We start from the raw sequence: 18,989 nt of genomic DNA, 5'->3' as shown, positions 1-18,989 counted from the left end.
ATTTAATATTTCTCTTTTATACACAAACTGGCTTTTTATAGTAAATAAAGAAAACCAAATGATAGCCAGAAATGATTGTTTTGGGGCCAAATTATTGCAGTGCTTTGGAAGAGAGTCACACTGCCTGATTGGAGGGAAGGAAAAGTGGCACTAGCCGGGTTACATAGCAGGGGAGTGTGGTTCCTGTTGACAGTGTGTGAAATGAACTGAAGAGATCAGGTGTTGGCACAAGTGTGGTAAATGGTTAAAACTTATTTCAGAAAAGAACAAGGAGATTTGAGTACTAGACATTATACATTTTAGAGTTGGGTCTCTGACATGGAATATCTAAATGCTAATATTGTTTACTTATAACCATTAGGATTTAAAAACTTCCTCTTATTGATCCATATTTGGCACAAGCTGCCGATTTTAGCTTTCTGACTGCAATTTTTTCCCCAAACCCTGAGAAATACCAGGAATAATTTTGCTAGTTATGGAGTGAAAGATCTAATGCAGTGGCTGACTTCTATCAAGTGGCTAAAACTGACATGCAGGTCACTTAAGAAATATTAGAATCACACATTATTTCTGATAGTTTAATATTCTGTGGTACAGTGAGTGCCAGTACTGATTAAGCAAAGAAACAGGAGCACTGCAGACTGAAGCCCTCTCTTCCCACCAAGACTGTTCAAGAAGTGCCTCCTGCATTCTGCCTGATTGGGATGCTCTCACCCTTGAGAAAAGCATCCAGTTTTCACCAGAGACCGAGTTCAGGCTGCCTGCTTCTCAGATTTCTGATCTTTCAATAAAAGGAAATGTATCCAATCAAATGCTGATGCTTTAACAGGGTCCGTGGTTGCCTCAAAATTGTTCCATAAACTCCATTGTGCTAGGTATTCAGAAGATGCTCTCGTTTCTGGAGTATGAAATGGGTCACTACACTACTGAGCTTTTTGAACTTCAAGTGTTCTATTTACAGGATTAGGAACAGTGTCTTCTTCCTTCAGTAAAATGGATATACTCCTGCACCTTCTGCCGCCTTCCAGGCTGAATGGAGTTTTATGCAGTAGAGAAAATGTCTTCAAGCTTCCCACAGCTTTCTCTAGAACACAGGAGAATCACAGAAAGTACAAGGTCCTTGCAATAACCTCTTGATCCATTCAGGATCTGCAAATAAGAAAACAAGTGGTTTAAAGCCTGAGTTACACAGAAGAGAGATCACAATGATGGATGAATATTTTGCTTCACATCCTTTAGCTGGACCAAACTTCTACTACAAAAATCTCTGAAACGATGTTTTGAAATGTACATCTGACAAGACTCACTGAAGATTTAGGATGAACCCAACTCCACTAATATTAATGAATTTAAAATACAAATTTAAATGTCATTTCAGCAGAAAGAGACAAAGTTAAGGCTTTCCACATCACACTATAGCTTGCGTAGGTATTGCAGCTTGTCTTTACACACAAACAAATCTGCCATACACAGACAAAATGGGTAGAGTTTAAGGACAATTTTCTGCTATAACTTAGTGACCTTGTTTTTGAGAGTTGAAATTAGATCTTTGAATTACTGCAGTATTTAGTCTTCCATATGTAAAATGAAGCCAGCAACCCTTTCTCCAGCATTTTAGATCCATTTGTATTGTCTAATTCTCATTGATACTGGATCAGCTACAAGTTCTGGGAAGGGAATACACATGCCAGTAGAATAAAACTTCCATTGAGATCACATCAGTTCTGCAGAAAAGTGCATTGGAAAACCAGATAAGATCATATCCTCCCTGAAGAACAGCACTACAAAAAAATCTTAACGAACTGAGGTTTAATATTGTGCCATCAAACACAGTAGACACGTTTTAAAATGTTAAAAACTTCGACATATAAAAACACTTATTTCAAAGAACTATAAGGCATCAGCTGCAATTCAAAACAAGTTACTGCAGAATTTCTGTCTTTTTAGATATAGGAAAAGTATGGAAGTGCAAAATCAAAAGACCTGCTCCTTCACTTTGATTACATTGTCTAAACAAGATGTAATTATCACATTTCAGAGCATAAGCCTGCAAGATGCCAAGATATTTCTAAGCTTGTGCTGGGAAAACTCACCTTTCATTGAAATCAATGGTGCTCAGCATTTTGTAGGATTGGGCTTGCAATTTGTACATGTAAAGAAATCTAATTAAATTAGTATTAATTGTCTATCTGCTGTAACACTCTAGCACAGACTGCATATGTACTTGTCTCATATTAAAATGCAACACATTTACACATTACTTTCTCTAATTACTATATTCTAATTAGGGCTTTAAAACTGTGATAGACTACAGCCAAACATCATGAAGAGTAGAATGTTACTACTCCACTTGATAGCTGTCTGAAATAACAGTGAGTCACTGAGCCTGATCCATGTCATTATACAGATGACAAAGCACTCGGTGAGAAAATGCAATCTTGCCCTTTCAAGCCATGGAAGTAGCTCACCTTCTGGGGTTGGATGCCGTGCAATGCTGTCATGAAGCAGACACCTTCTGTATACCAAACTCTGGCAGGACTGGTAGGTTAAAAAGCACCTGAAAGGTGGCAAATTGCATCATCAAACAGAAGTTTCTAATTGTATGCTTTATGACAGAGGGACAAATTCTGCTCTCAGCTAACAGCTGTGCTTCTGTCAGACTGTGTAAGAGCAGCATTTGGCCCAATATCACTGATTACATCATATCAAAACCAGCAACTTTAAGAAATATGGGTTAGCATTAAAATATAAACATATTTCACGTCTAACTTAATTAGCCAAATTATGTAGGCTGACATGAACTAATTAACATTGCCTTGTAATAATATACGTGGACAAGAGGTCAGAGGGTAAGGGAGGGAAGTATTTCCCCTATTGGCTTTACAATTTTAACCAGAATACACCTGAAGAGATGAAGATTTTCAGAGCTATTTAATGGACAGAGTCACTGAATAGCAATCACCATGATTTAAAGATGCATGCAGATTTTCTGTACTATCTTAAGGGCTTACAACACTTAGAAAGGTCAAGGGACTCTTCCAGACAGTGGATTCTGTTAGCATCAGAATAATGAATTCACACCAATGGCTGTGGCCAAACCTCTACAGCAGGGGCGGGCAAACTTTTTGGCCTGAGGGCCACATGGGGTTTCTGAAATTGTCTGGAGAGCCGGTTAGAGGAGGCTGTGCCTCCCCGAACAGCCAGGCATGGCCTAGCCCCGCCCCCTATCTAACCCCCCCCCCCCCACTTCTCACCCTGACAGCCCTCCCGGGACTCCTGCCCCATCCAACCCCCCCGGTCCCTGCCCGCCCCCTGCTGCCCCATCCAAACTCCCCTCTCCTTCCTGACTGCCCCCGAACCTCCATCTAACCACCCCTTCTCCCTGACCGTCCTCGGAACCCCTGCCCACCCCCCGCTGCCCCATCCAACCCCCCCTCTCCTTCCTGACTGCCCCCCCGGGACTCCTGCCCCCATTCAAGCCCCCTGTTCCCCGCCCCGACCCCATCCATACCCCCGCTCCCTGACCACTACCCCAAACTCCCCTACTCTCTGTCCAACCCCCTGCCCCCTTACTGCGCTGCCTGGAGCACCAGTGGCTGGCGGCGCTACAGCCGTGCCACCCAGAGCACCAGGCCAGGCAGCCATGCCGCCCGGCTGGAGCCAGCCACGGCGGCGGCTCTGCAGCTGTGCTGCCCAGCAAGAGCTCGCAGTCCCGCCGCCCAGAGCATTGCGCCGGTGGCACAGTGAGCTGAGGCTGCAGGGGAGGGACTGGGGGCTAGCCTCCCGGGCCAGGAGGGTCCCGCGGGTCAGATGTGGCCCACGGGCTGTAGTTTGCCCACCTCTGCTCTACAGACAACCCCCATTACATTTCTTGGTCTTCGGTGTTAAAAGCTTTGTGAGGATTTTGCACTCTGGTCATTCTGAAATAATGTTAAAGTAACTCGGGGCATGCACATTAACTGGTTTCATTAAGACCTAATCAGCTGACAGATTTGATTTTGGCAACCAAGTAATTTCAGATAAAGGGCATAAATAGCCAGAAATGCACAAAATGTATTTCCATACAGACTTTTTCCTCTTTCATCCTCCCATCCAAAAAGCTATAAGCCATTTGATTTCCTTTTATTTTCCTTTGGGGGTGGGGAAAGGAGGAGAAGAGAAACAAAGGATGAATTACGAGCACTGAAGCATTAGTTTTGAAAATAAAACAATATTCAAAAGAATATAAATAAGGTCAAATTTAGGCCTACCTCCCTCCCTCTAAAATATCCCTTAGATCTTCCTCACTCTGAAAAAGAGAGAGTACCAGACACCTTGTCTGCTTCCTCGCTTTCCTTTTCACAGCATGGACAACATGCTCCATGTCATTAACTCATTCACAATAGGAGACTATATTTTACATTAGCTACTGAAATGCCTTCCGCTCATCCAAAACAGAGAAGAGAACCAAAGCAAAAGCTCCTTAACACCTTACCTGAGCCAAATGTGGCCGTTGGAGCAGACCGCCTGTTTGCGATCTGTGAATGGCAGGATCTCTTTACACAAGCTGCAGTGCTCTGGGAAAGTCTGTTTGTTCATTTTCTTTAAGATATGTCCAATCAGCACCTGGGAACACACGGCAGTCAGCAGTGTTTATAGGAAAAGACACTGCCTGTTGAAAGGTGGAGAATCTCACGGGATGGCGTGATTTCAGAAGAAAATACAAGATGCAAAAATCCAGTCCACACAACTGAGTTCAAATGAAAGAAAATGCAACTCAAATACATAGTGCGGTAGTAGAGATGGATTGATTTACTCTTCTCCACAGGCTAATCATGCAATCTGATAGATTTAATTGCCTAACCCCACACATCACTGAAAGGAATACAGAATTTGTTTGAAAATAACCAGGATTTTTGGTACTTACGCTAATTGTGACTGAAAAGAAAGCAACTTGCACTTGATCTCTAATGTGGTGTAATATATGAATCTCAAGGACACTGCACAATTTTTTTAAAATAGTCTTATGGCTATGACAATGGAGGAGTTTAAAGTTCTGTTAATTATTTATGAATCTGATGAATTTGTTTCAGCAATCACTATCAAATACAATATACGTAGCTGTTCCACTGAAAGCCTAAGTATTCAGTCAAATGTATTACCATTCTTGTCATTTATAATTTACCTTTGACATTTCAACTGATACAAGCCATATCCCTGTTATACTGAAGAAATATTTTAGGAAGTTACAGCAGTCATGACTGACAGAGGTTCATAACAAAATTCAAGAGTTATATATATTTTTAAATACCAGAAAAAGAAACTGTATTCTGTCTACAAGGTGTGTAAGGGCAACCTCTCTCTCCCTCAGGCTTTCAATTCATAGTAATTTGAGGATGCCAGTAGAACATAGCTGTGTTGACAGAATACTTTGCCAGTGAATTACTAAAGGCCACTCAATCTTCAGCTGGCACACACTGTTCTGGGCTGCTTGTTTACCCCAGTATTGGAAATTGGACTGGTTTCCTACTTGTTTCCAGATGCAATTAAAGGGGTTGATTTTGATCTTTAAGGCCTAAATGATGCAAAGCTTCAGTTACTAGAAAAAGTGCACATCTCTGTGCAGAACTGTAGGGATCATCTGACACCTTCTTACTCAGTCCTAAGGGTATGTCTACACTGCAAAGAAAAACCCGTGGGTGGCTTGTACCAGCTGACTCAGGCTCAGGCTGCAGAGCTGTTCCATTGCAGTGTAGACTTCTGGGCTTGGGCTGATCTCTGGGAACCTCCCACCTCCAGCCCAAACCTAGAAATCTACATTGCAATGAAACAGCCCCACAGCCCAAGCAAGGCAGGCCTGAGTCAGCTGGTACAAGCCACCCACGGGTTTTTCTTTGCAGTGTAGACATACTCTAAATCTGAACATCTGGTGGCAGACCATTCTCAGTAGAGGGTCTCTTGCTTCCCTTCTTGGTCTGATACAGCACACGTTTGTTAACTTCATTACCCAGCACAAGGAACATAGTTCAGGAAAAAGCATGAGTGAACAGAGTTAGTTGTGATGGGTATTTTTGTTTTCAGGATTGGTGATGGATTGGATGTTACTCTTGTATTTAAGTTTTACTGCAGAAGGGAGAATTGTAAATTTGGGGCATGTTCTTGTTAGTGCTTGGATGCAACATCATATTCAGTTATGTTTATTTTAATATATTTAGAACATAAATGTGCCCAGAGGTTCAGGCAATGGATACATGTTTTATAAATCAAATTTTAAATTATGTCTTTAAGATACTTCAAGTCAATTGATTTGTTTTCCATTTACATAATTTTTTTTAAACACTGATTGACTTTTACAATGTTTTATTTTGTCAATTTTGAAGAATCTCAAACTTGATGCTTTCCTTGATTTCACAAGAGCACTAAGGGAAGTGAGTTTAAAATAAGCCAAATTTATCATTTAAAATGAACAGGATGTTTTACATAAAACATTTGTACTCAAGAGATAACATGACTGAAGTCTGTTGAAGAATTAAAATTTTGAAGATCTAATACAATTGATTTTGGGGGAAAAGGCCTCCTCCATTTTAGTGTAAATAGATGAAGTGATAGATAATCCTAATCACAGGGGAAAAAACACAAGGATGCCCCCTTTTACCACCACATTCTTTCAGCTCACTTAAGTTATTGTGAAAGTGATTATAGGTCTGTCCTCCTCCCCAATTTAACCATACCAGCAGAAGTTTAAACACCGGTTTGTTCTTTACTATGCCTGACCCAAATTCTAAGGTGTGTATTCAGATTTCCCACATCCAGCACCACCCACCATCCACAGTTGGAAGGGCAGGCAACTAATCTCCAGAACAGATACAAGTCACTTTACAAGCAACCCTCCACCTTCTGCCCCCAAGATAGTAAAGCTGAGAATGAAGAAACCAGGACATTTTGCAGCTTGGATGCCCAAAAATATACATGTGCACTTACTCGTGCTGTTCTGTCATCATAGCCTTCATCAGACATTAAGAAATCACAGACTCCTCTGGTAGGAATGCTGGTGTTCTCTGTAATCCATGTATGCAAGTAAACTTCTCCCAACACCCGCTTCATGTGTTCCCGTGTCAAGTGCATTTCTACTGCTTCAATTCGTGCCTGTATTTCAAGGAGCTTCTCTTCCATTGGCTCATGTCCTCCTACGTCACTTGAGTGGGCAAGAGTGTCATCTGCTGGGTCATCTGGGTCTGTTCCTTTGCTCACTTCACACAAACTCTGCTTGCTGGCCTGTTTTGAAGTTCCCTCTTCTTGATGATCATCCTCAGTACTGCCCATTCCAGGGGAATCCGATATTAATACTTTTGTGTCCTCATGCGAAGGCCTCCACATCACCTCAGAGGGAGTTTTCTGCATTGACTGGTACAAAATTCTCAAAAGGAATAGCTTAAAACGCCAAAAGTAAGTGGATCCACAGCTCTCAATCTTTTTATCCAAGGCTTCTTGTAAGAATTGAGGGATATGCTTATCCTTCAAAATCTTCCAGCGCACAAGGTCTGTCAGGTCCACTTGTCTAAAAAGATTTTGCACAGAAGACTCCAAGAGCTGAGCAGCTGCCTCCTCAAATGTTTTGAGAGTTACAAACTGAACTTGATAGTTTTTGTTTACAGGGTGAAGGCCATTGGTCATGCCCTCGGTTGTAATAACTGCTAGGTATGCGCCACATGGGCTTACAGCTATCCCGTGAGTCCGCACAGAGCCAAACACTTCAGACAGCTTAATAAGCTGATGCTCAAACTTTAATGCAACATCTGTGAAGATGGGAATGAGTTGCCTTACCTTTCCGTCACTTGAGCAAGTGTATACTGTGCCATTCTGTTTATCCGCAGTCATGGATACAATTGGTAAAGAGTGAAGCCCTGTCACATGGGAATTATGGACATTCAGACCTGCTTTGGATATCAAGAGAAGACACCAAAACACATAAGACCCTCTTGCAGCCACCACTAAGCTACAGCTACATTTCTGGTAAGGATGGTAGAGAGGAATACATTTGATACTGTGTACTGGCAACTGGTCCATTTCTTGCCATAAGACAACAGGTTGCCTGAGTGTGAAGTAGCCTTTAACTGCTTTTAAGTTGACAGGAAGGATTTTAACCGGTCCAAAAGCACTCCCTACAATGAGTCCACTCATCTTTCGGTTGTTGTGTTCGTATTCCCACCAAGACAAGACGCTAGGGGAATTTATTCCTGACTCTATGGTATTGCAAGAAGTGATGGATTCCTTACCCACAAAAGGAAGCTGAAATTGCCAAGCAGCAATGTTTCCGTTTTCAAAGAGTACGGCTAGGAGCACACTGCCAACATCTCGGCATTCATTGTTGTGTTTCACCTGCTGGGTGGTGCAGATACCTGACCACTCCATACGGACTGGAGTCTGCATGCTATGTCGTCTCTGAAATTCTGCAAAGTCCCCTAGTTCTCCTCTGGGGGTCTCAACCTTAGAAAGTTTGTAACTGGTTTCATACAGACGCTCCCCATAAATTTCTGTCAGATCAACCAGCTGCACCCACTGTAGTCTGTTGAGATTAGCATGGATGGTTAATCTATTGTCCATAGTTAGAGCTGCTAGAAGGCATCTTCCATTAGCATCACAGCCCAGCGGAGACCAGCTGGAATATTTGAATCCTCGCATAGGTGGTAGTGACTTTCCTTCAGGGTTGAATACTCTATCTAGCATAAAGGTTTGACTAACTGTTGGATCCTTAGAGTTTGCAAACTTTTCCTTACATTCTGCAACCTCCTTTTTTGAACCAACCTGAAACAGAATAAGTACTATTAAAACACAATTTTATAAAAACATTTCCTAAAGCAGTATTTTAGTTGTACTATAACAGAAAAATATTAATTTAATAATTCTATATGCTATGTCCAATACAGGAGAGAGGAAGGAGAGAAGGATTTTAGCTTCCATTAAAATCAATGGAAGACACGGCTGAAAGTCTGGCCCTTACTTTGAGCAAACTTAAAATGTGAACTTCAGCATTTGTGTCCAGCAGTTGAAAGGTACACACAACACTAAAGGAAAGCACTCCCTCATACTGGTCAAAAGAGGGAAACCCAACTGCATATATGTAATTTCTGCTACACTAATCATGGCCTCTTACACTTCCAAAAACAAACAAACAAAAACCTGAAAAGCAGCATGTAGTAATACACTCAGTTATTGTCAAAGTTTTTAAATATCATGAGTATGGATGCAAGAAATTTACAAATAGCTACTTCCTCAACCAACAATAGCCCCAAATTTTGAATATTCTTGTGAAATAGCATCTTCACACTCTGTATATTTTATTAAAGAGACACACTAGAAAATAGAATCAAACCAATCAGTTTACGATCAAAAACTCTGCACACGACTCTGTGCAGGTTAAACAACTTGTTACAATATTGCTTCCATAAACTTTCCTACTATAGCCCTCCCCTCGACAGTCTATTCTCTCTCTACAAATTACAATGAAGCCTCCAAACTCACTTAATCCTGTGCATCATCTAAACCTGTTTATGGGAAGGACACATACATAATTCTTGATCACCTGCAAAGGTTTACAATGACTGTCACTTTTGGGTTTGGAAGGGTCATAGTCTTAGCTTACAGGGCATGTTAACTTATGAGTTATTGCCTTTCTCCAGTGTACTGAGCTGGAATTACACATATATTAAGTATCAGATGAGTACAACCTAAAATGTTCTAGTATTGCAGAAGGGCAGGAATTGGGAGTCGTCATATGACATCATAACTGTTCCAGGCTGAAACAGACCCGGTAAGGCTGTGCTTACAATTTTCTATCAATCTTAATTATGAAGCCAAAAGATGCAAGTAAAACTTACTTTAAAAATATCCTCTTTATCCCCTCCCCCAATTTGCATGTATTTGGATTTTAGTAAGTTTAGAACTAAGCTTTGAGACATCTTTTAAAAATTGCCAACTATAACTGCATTTTGTGATTGTAAATTTCTCCTTTTCATTTGCAATGAGAACATAAAAATATTGACAAGTTCCCAAAACTGAAGTCTTCTGTTTATCCACAGAACAGATAAAGCAAAGGTGCAAGCTTCTTCAATCCTAGGGACAGATGGAGAGTTCACTCTTCTTATCCTTTTTAACTCTTGTTTCTGTGGTGGAAGAGGCAACAGTGTGTTGTGAGCCAGGAACGCCAGCCCATAAACTAAGACAACTTCAAATGAGATAACTGGTTATGTCTTTGTCACTACTATCCCTTCAGCACATTTGAACTGATCGAAATGCTCTGATATTTTGAGCCATCTAATTTAATATTTCTAAACTTACTCCTATTGGTACCATGTTGCTAAATGTGACACTGGCAGTGTGGAAGATCTTAGAACAGAGTATGAGTATTTCATATCTGTATCTCTCAGACACACTCAATCAGGATTGGGGTCCCTCTGTGCTAGGTCCTATATAAAACAGATACAGTCCCTGGCTAAGAGATCTTGCAGTCTAAGAAACCTACATCAACAACAACTGAAGTTTACTCACTGTCAATCTGCAACAACCACCCTGAGTTTTACAATCCATGCCTTTTCCATTTAAGTTTAACCCAGTTAGTCAAATGAGGGTTTTAAAAAGCCATTTAAGGGTTTATTCACATTATGGAATTTTGCACCACTGAAGATGCACTGCATCGGTGCAACTTACCTCAGTTTGAAACTGCTGCAAATATTGGGGCAGTGCATCTTTACTGGGGGAGGTTTGCACTTGTGTAGCTACACTGGTGCAAAAATCCATAATGTAGACAAGCCCTAAAATCAGCCAACGATTTCAGGCTTAAATCTTTATATGCTAGCCGTCAGCAAAAACAGGTTCAATGGACTCTTCGGTCATGCAGATATAAACACAGTTAGGACACACATACTATATTAAAAATAGTTTTTCCGTCAGCAAATAGCATACAGTATAGGAGACTGCAATGAGACCAAACCGTAGTTTACACATCCACCCCACCAAATCCCAAAATAACATATCTGATATTAGTGTCATATTAGAGAGACAAGGTTGGCGAGGTAATATTTTTTTGGGACCAATGTCTGTTGGTGAAAGAGACCAGCTTTTGAGCTTACATTAGGCTCTTCTTAAAGTCTGGGAAAGGTACTAAGAATGTCACAGGTACAAGGTAGAACAGATTATTTAGCATAAGTACTGTAGTTAACACATCACCTTGAATGATCTCTTAAATTTAGGGTAAGTGGCCCATTAACACCTCTGCAGTCAAAGAACGAAAAAGGGGGGTTGGTGAGTTACAAATTGTTGTAATGTATCAGGGGGTAGCCCTGTTAGTCTGTATCCACAAAAACAACAAGGAGTCCGGTGGCACCTTAAAGACTAACAGATTTATTTGGGCATAAGCTTTCATGGGTAAAAACCCTCACTTCAGCAGTGTGTCTGTTCAGTGCATGATTTTAGTGTCTAGCAAAGTTTGAATTTAAGCTCCCAGACTTGTCTTTGGAAAGTGTTGAGGATGAGGAGTGATTGTTTTATACAACATGTATGCTCAGAGGTGATGGGGCATTTTTGTGTGTTATTTTCCTATGTGAGTTCATTTGAGAACATATGGATTGTCTGGTTTCACCCATATAGTTGCTATTGAGGCATTTAGTGCACTGGATGAAGTAAACTTATTAGCGTCACATATCTGTTTGGTACATTCTTCCCCACTGCACTTCTAAATGACAATGCATTTTGCTTAAATAATCAATACTCTTCTAGTTAAACAAGTACTAGAGTAGAATGGAAGCTGATTTGCAGTCTCATACAAGACTGATACCAGCAAGAGTGTCAGTAAAACTTAGCTGTAATTACAGTCTTTTTCAGATGCATGCTAGTTGCACACTGAAACTGAAATAATTTCACTTGGACACTCCTAAGCTAAGCACAGGTGTAGTTTTCGTTTATGCTTTAGTGCCTCGAACTTTTTTCAAGAGTTAGAAAGTCAAGTTGTTGCCTAGCCTACTTTACAAGAATACCTTAAAACTGAAAAAGCTTTAGGAAGTCTAATTTACTTATTATTATTAATGTTTTTTTTTTTAACACTTTCTGTATTTAGTTCCTCTTAGGAAAGGAAAACAGATTAGAAGTTTTACTTTCTGGTTTTCATGTACTAGGAATAATGCTTTAATAGTGGTATAAACAAACTACGGGGAAATTTTAAAATCCAAAATAAAGCTTAACTTTTGCAAATTCTGTTTTAGTTTTCTTTTAAAGAAGAAGTGGCTCTGAAAATAAAGAATTAGGAAGGCTCAGGATATAACCAAGGTAAATGTTTTTATTTAAATAAGTATTTACATTTAAAGTACTATCCTGTATTACACAGTACAACAAGAACACACTGAAATGTGCCCTACACAAAATGAAAGTAGAAGAAAAAGGACATTGAGTACCTTTCCCAGACATGAAGAAAAGCTCAGTGTAAGCTTGGAAGCTTATCTCTTTCAACAACAGAAATTGGTCCAATAAAATATATTACCTCACCCACCTTCTCTCTCTAGTATAGGCAAAGATGCAGTCAGTCTACTCTAGGAGCTGTTCCAAGAAGCAAACGGAAAGCAACAACCTTTCTTAAAAAGTAACATTTAGAATGAACATTCTCCATACTATTTTTTGCATGGCCCTGATTGTGAACCAGCTAGTCATAGATGGACTCAGCGAATATACAGGCAATAATTTGTACTGTCACATACAAATGGTGAGGCACAGCTCAGTGGTTTGAGCGTTGACCTGCTAAACCTAAGGTTGTGAGTTCAATCCTTGAGGGGGCCATTTAAGGATCTGGGGCAAAAATCTGTCAGGGACAGTATTGGGGACTGGACTCGACCTTTCAAGGTCCCTTCCAGTTGTATGAGATAGGTATATCTCCATTAAAAAAAAAAAAAAAAAAAACAGGTCCAGACAAAAACCTGTTCTTGCTTTTGTGTACAAGGGGTATGTATCTGGTGTGTCGACACAGATCCTATACAACGGCTGTGCTCAGGGACTAAGAAATTATCGTCTCCTAAAGTTTATCCCAGGATAAATAATTCGTTGTTCAATAATTAATCCTTATCTGGATTAGCCTGGATCTGAGGAACAGTGGAGGTGGAGTCAGGGTGAGAAAAACTCCACTAGTAAACAAAGCCACATGCACCTCCAACACAGGACAACCTCAGACAATAGCAGCAGCTGTGGAAACGGGACTGGACTAGCGCTCCCTTGGGTGATGGGGCCAAGAGTAGGGAGTGGGGCAGCCTTGGGGGGTGGGGGGTGTCACATCGCTTTGAATAGTCAGTGGCGTGACCGTGGGCAGGTCCAAGGGGCCTCCCCTCAGGAGGCAGCTCCTGCCTCACGTTTGGGGGGGGGGGGGGCGGCTGGAAAAGGCGATGGGCAAAGCCCCGAACTAGAGCGCAGGGGACCGGGAGAGGACAAGGATGGCCGTGGGGAGGGAGCGGCGCTCAACCCTGCAGCCCCCAGCGGGGAGAGGGGCCCAGTCTCGCCCCGGTCCATCCCCAGGGCAGAGGAGGAGGGTCCCCAGTCTCTCACCTTGAGCAGGCAGCCCGCGGCGGGCGCGGGCACGGCCGTGCGGTGGATGACCAGCTCCTGCCCGCCGCTGTGAATGTCGCTGAGCTGCTCCAGCACGGCGATGCTCCGGGCCGTGCTCACCGACACCCGGTGGTCCTCAGACCAGGCCAGCGGCTCCAGCCCGCTCACGCCGTGCTGCAGCCGCACGGCCGGCTCCCTCCGCACCGCCGTCAGCCGGAACCCCGCGCTCGGCCCCGCTGACACCGCCTCCTCTGCCGGCGACTCGGGGCCCGCTGGTGGCTCTTCCCCTCCCGAGGACAGCGCAGGGCTCCCCCCACTTCCAGCTGCCGCCGCCGCCATCTTGCCGCCGCCTCACACAAGCCGCTCGCAGCGCACCGCGCATGCGCCGCGCCCAGCGCGACCGCGACCATAAAGGACCCATGCCTGGCTTGGGTTAGGGGTGGCTTACCCGCTGCCTGAATAAAATCCCTTCCTTCCAGCAATGGATGAGAGCAATACCTAGAGTGGGTAGAACCTAGAGTCACGATCATAGTGCACGAGGGAGAGCGGTGTTATCCATAATAGTGATCAATAATGATGTTGCATGGGGGCTACTATTATAATAAACCACAACGATACTTATTAATATTGCATGTGAACTAAAATTATATTACCCTGTAATAACAATCATCCAAAATGATGCAGGGAAGAATTTACAATAATGTCAACAAGTGTTATGACATGATGGCAGAGATTTAATGAAGAATCATAGAATCATAGAACTGGAAGGGACTGCGAGAGGTCATCTAGTCCAGTCCCCTGCAATAATAATAATACAATGCAGCTGTATACTAAATAATATTACTATATTCTACATATTACATTGACAGTAATTACTGTTATTACATGGAAGATGTGACATTGTAATCTTCTCGAGGCAGGGTCTTTTTGCTATGTGTCTGTGCAGCACCCTGCACAGTGGAGCCCTGCTCTATGAGTGGAGCGCTTGGGTGCAAGACCAATAAAATAAATAATAATGAAACTAAAACACTATGTTCTCACTGAACCCAAGTGAAATCCAAATTAAAAGGCTTGCCTGTGGAAACTATGCAGGATTTGTAACAGTTGAATCCTCAGCCCCTGGCAAACTCACAGCCCTTACGGCAACCAATAGGTCTGCGCAGTTACATGACCTGCTGCCCATCCTCACCAAAGATACTTGGTGGCCTTATGGATTTATGCTGTATGCCAACCCATTGTCCTGGGGATATTGAAAGCTGTACACATGGATATTTACAGTGAAATGCATTTTAATTCTGAAATACATGGGATTGGGGGAGATTTGGGGAAGAATAAAGTAGGAAAATGGCAAATATTTGGAATAGGGATTGTAGAGTAATTTTAAAGCTGCTTTCTTTGGAAAGAAGCATTTTGCTCTACAAATGTAAAAGCGACATTTTAAGAATCCCATTAATCATTTATTTTGCAAAAAAGAGAGACTCCCTTCACTTTCCCCCCCCAGTTTGAGAGCAGCCCAAGGGGGTGAGATTTTAAATGTCTTATTGGTACTGCAAAAAGAGAGAGAGAGAGACTTTAAACACTGCCCTTCAAATTAAATCCTTTCTCTCTCAGTAAGAATGTAGGAGCCTGAGCTGGTTGGCTCAAAATGCAATAATCTGTCCAGAGAAGTGCTTTTGCGATTTGCTGTTTAGGGGACTTTGCAAGACAGCTATGTTTGGGGTCCTCCTTCACTGAGCTGGGACTGGGTAGCACATGTGGGGTCTGGTGTAGCTAGCTGCAGCTAAGTTAAACTCTGCCTTGGAGCTTCTAGTTCTCTGCAGTCGCATGGGTGTCTCTGTGGAGTAATGTCCTTCAGGGCTGTGGTTTTATTGCAGATAAAGGCCCCCATCAAAAGCTGTGTATTAAGCCATGGAGGCAGATGAGGGATTGATTCTCAACGTGAGTTCTCTGCCTTCCCCAGAGTCCCACCATTCTGCAGGACACAAGAGGTTCCGCAAGCCATTGCCCGGCAAGGACAAGTGGGTATGTTTAGTTCTTCATCCGAGTCTGATAAAAACAGAAAAAACTTTGACCAAACTATTCCAGAAAAGAATTAAACTGCAATATTATAAACCTAAACTGCTATGGCTTGTGCTTTGCAACAAGTCATCATTCCCTCTTGGGTTTTTGTTTTGTTTTGTTTTGAAAGATTTGAAATGAGCATTAATTATAATTCAGTTCTCTGTAACTAGGTCCGCTGCACCCCGAATCCCTCCATCCTTAATATGGGTGATGGGATCTTGGCTCAGGGAATGGGGTGGTTCAGATAAGTGAGGTTTGAATCAGGGGTCACGTGTGAATTCCCCCAAGGCCAGGTGGCTCAGCAAAATACAGTAGGACTTTAGTGCTGTGTCTGAGCGGTATTTCATTGTTTAATTCTGCCGAGCTAACTAGCTTTGAGGAAGCTACAGTATTTGGGTGTCTATGGTCTGGGGGAAAAGAACATCAGAAGTAGATGTTGAAGTCTGATCTTAGAGGATCTTGCTGGTTCAGCTTCCACTGATTACTCAAAGATTTTGGTCTCCCTGGTATTTTTGGATAATTGAGGTTGCACTGTAGTTAAGGTTACATATGGACTTTCATGATGAATTTCTTTTTTTCAATCGCTTGTAACTTTCTCAGAAATTTTGCTTTTGGGTCTGTCTCTTTCTATATTTGGTCTCAGTCCAAAGGTGAATTTTATATTATTTGATTCTGTGAGATTCACTAACACAAACCAGTACCAACAGTATGCTTCCCTTATGCCTAATTAAAAAGCCCCCAACTTTATAAAAACTGCCTGATCCTGCAATGCTCACTGCTTACTCACTCAAACCTTCCTATTGTCTTTAGCACAGCTACTGATGTGAAGAAAGACTACTCATATGAGAAAGGGTCACAGGATTGGTTCTTTAGGCCCCAGTGCTGCAGCTGGATCTGCGTGGGCACATCATTGTGAGGCTCTGCACAGATACAGCGGTCTGCCCACACTGTGGGGAGGGATAGCTCAGTGGTTTGAGCATTGGCCTGCTAAACCCAGAGTTGTGAGTTCAATCCTTGAGGGGGATCTGGGGCAAAAATCTGTCTGGGGATTGTTCCTGCTCTGAGCAGGGAGCTAGACTAGATGACTTCCTGAGGTCCCTTTCAACCCTGACAGTCTGTGTACTTGAAGGATTTTGTCCTGGTGCTTTGATCCTGCAATCTATCTGTGTGGACAGGGGCCTGGTCATAGCACCACTGAGTTGGCTCTGTGCAGATGCAGAAGTCCTTCTGTGAGGAGCTCATTGCAGAGTCAGAGCCTTAGGCGCGTTAAATTCAATGGGGCTGTTCACAGCGTTAAAGCTAAGCATATGCACACATTTTTGCCAGATTGGAACCTTAGTTTGTGAACTCTTCAAAGTAGGGACTTTGTCATAGTCATAGAGTTTAAGGCCAGAAGGGACCACAGATCATTTCGTTTGACCTCTAGTATATCACAGGCCACCACCACCACCCAGTACCTGCAGTCTTCATTTGTCTTGAATAGTACCAAGCATAGTTAACAAATGATCATAAATATTATTAATATATAGATTAATCATTGTATAGTCAGCAAAGAGATTCCCTTGTGACAGGCCTTGATCAGTAAATGAAATGCCAAAAGGGCTGCATAAGTATCTACAGCCAAGAAAATTTATAGCACTGGGTCTTGTGCTTTGGAGTCTATTGGGTTCCACCCCCATGGATGGAATTTGCACCCATGCTGAGTCCCGTTGAAGTCAGTGTGCCTCTACATGAGTGCAAAGGTCTCCCCATGTAGATGTGATTTTTGGATTAGGATCGTTGGCTGTGAATATCGAAGTGACAGAATACATCAGCTGATGGGCATGATTTTGAAAATGGCAGGTGTGAGCCTCTTTGTAACTTAATCCTTTCGAACTTCGGATGCTAGGAAGATTCTCAGCAGACTACAGGCCGCCGCTTTCTCAGTTTATGATTTGTTCTTGAATCATTTGAAACTTGTTGAATTTTGGGTAAATTTTCAAAAGCACCTAAGTGACTTAGGCACTTTTGAAAATTACATAATCAGTGGAATTATAGGATTCAGTTAGCAAGTTATTTCCCAGTAGAGGAGAGAGGGAGTCACGGCAGTCGACTCGCCGCCGTGAGGACGGCCAGGTAAATCAAACTAAGATACTTCGAATTCAGCTATGCGAATAACGTAGCTGAAGTTCCGTTTCTTAGTTCGAACCCCCCCTGCTAGTGTAGCCCAGGCCTTAGTGATGGAAGAAAGGTAAATTAATTGTGTGCCTCAGTATTGGCAGAGGAATATGGGGTGAGCAAAAACATTTCTCAGAGGAAGCAGAAGGAATTTCAAAAGAAATCAAGATCACTATAGATCCAGGAATAGAGAGATCAGAATTCCTGAAGCCTGATGGAAGCACAGGTCAGAATCAAGGAGGATTCATGGAAAAAAAGAAAGAAAGAAAGAGGGATGGAGGTCTTTAATCTGATCATGAGATTTGCACAGCAATTGATTTGGATGATATATATTTTAAAGAGGGTACTGTTCAGTTACTACAGAAAATGGATCAGATACTGTAGTAATGGGCACCAAAATAAGAATTTAGATTATTACTATTTGTATTACAGTTTCTGCTCTGAAGAATGTGAACAGGTCCAGTTGCAAAATCAAACCCTGTTCTCTATACATGGGCATGAAGGTTCCAATAGGAAGAGATGCAACTCTCTAGGGCCTTAGGAAGGTTATAATATTGCATAGTGAATCCTTACATACTAATCCATCCTGTTTATTTGCTAACACTGAAGCAATCTAAAGCTCTGAAAAGGAAGCTCCAATGGGCAGACGAAGGCACACCTTCAAAGCAGAAACCCAAGTTGTCAGTATCCCCAATCAAGAAATGCACTAAGGAGGCTGACATCTGCGTGAAAGGAAATTTGTCATCAAAATCTCCTCCGAAGAAGCAGTCGACTGTCAGACAGAATGAGAGCCTAAGCAGCAGACCTTTCATTAAGACGTCTTGTCTGTTTAAAAACAACCCTAAGATTCCAGAAATTCACAGGTATTTTAAGCAAACAACCCCCCTCTCCCCCCCCCAAAAAAGCTATTGATTTCTCACCTTTATATATACAAAGCATGAGGCTTTGTCCTCCCCCCCCCCCCTCCCTGGCTATGTACTTACAGTCTCATCATCCATCTAGTATGGTGGTTTTCAGCCATTTCTAGACCAGGATCCCCCACCCATGTACCTTGGTTCTAGCCAGGCTCCTTCTCCCATTTAACAATCTGAGAAGGTATAAGAACGCATGTAGAATAGAATAGGAAGGGCAGGGTAGTTGTGACCCCCATGCTGAGAGCCTCTGATCTAATAAGACAAAGATCCTGATTCTGCTTCCGCTGAAGTCAGTAG

The 18,989-nt window shown here is 42.3% G+C and overlaps 2 protein-coding genes across 6 annotated transcripts in view; one reads left to right on the top strand and one right to left on the bottom strand.

Moving 5' to 3' along the window:
* Positions 1 to 207: 207 nt before the first annotated feature.
* On the bottom strand, positions 208 to 13,914 carry GTF3C4 (general transcription factor IIIC subunit 4). 2 transcript variants are annotated; one of them, XM_024210413.2, is made up of 5 exons: positions 13,561 to 13,914; positions 6,961 to 8,784; positions 4,475 to 4,605; positions 2,469 to 2,557; positions 208 to 1,149 (listed from the first exon to the last, which is right to left on the bottom strand). In XM_024210413.2, the coding sequence occupies exons 1-5, from the start codon at positions 13,897 to 13,899 to the stop codon at positions 1,085 to 1,087; spliced, it is 2,448 nt and encodes an 815-aa protein (XP_024066181.1). In that variant the 5' UTR covers positions 13,900 to 13,914; the 3' UTR covers positions 208 to 1,084. The 2 variants fall into 2 exon arrangements, with proteins under 2 accessions (XP_024066181.1, XP_024066182.1); XM_024210414.2 differs by lacking the exon at positions 2,469 to 2,557.
* A 1,406-nt stretch (positions 13,915 to 15,320) lies between these two features.
* The window catches only part of DDX31 (DEAD-box helicase 31), a 65,526-nt gene continuing 61,857 nt past the window's right edge, over positions 15,321 to 18,989 (top strand). For 2 of the 4 annotated variants that reach the window (XM_024210403.2, XM_024210405.2), the window contains exons 1-2: positions 15,321 to 15,582; positions 18,388 to 18,641. In XM_024210403.2, the coding sequence (XP_024066171.2) occupies positions 15,469 to 15,582; positions 18,388 to 18,641 (368 nt within the window). In that variant the 5' untranslated portion in view covers positions 15,321 to 15,468. The remainder of the gene's footprint in view (positions 15,583 to 18,387; positions 18,642 to 18,989) is intronic. The other 2 variants (XM_024210404.2, XM_024210407.2) reach the window with 2 other exon arrangements.

This window comes from Terrapene carolina, unplaced genomic scaffold (genome assembly GCF_002925995.2).
Source record: "Terrapene carolina triunguis isolate 2854851 unplaced genomic scaffold, T_m_triunguis-2.0 Scaffold238, whole genome shotgun sequence".
Classification (NCBI taxonomy): Eukaryota; Metazoa; Chordata; order Testudines; family Emydidae; genus Terrapene; species Terrapene triunguis.
This window is presented reverse-complemented; position numbering and strand designations above follow the sequence as displayed.

Excerpts from the sequence above, each read along its gene's own strand:
- GTF3C4 (XM_024210413.2), bottom strand. The coding sequence starts at position 13,899 with ATGGCGGCGGCGGCAGCTGGAAGTGGGGGGAGCCCTGCGCTGTCCTCG. Across the intron at positions 4,606-6,960 it reads ATGATGACAGAACAGCACGA|GTGCTGATTGGACATATCTT; the intron begins GTAAGTGCACAT and ends GTGTGTTCCCAG. Across the intron at positions 1,150-2,468 it reads ACGGCATCCAACCCCAGAAG|ATCCTGAATGGATCAAGAGG; the intron begins GTGAGCTACTTC and ends TCTTATTTGCAG.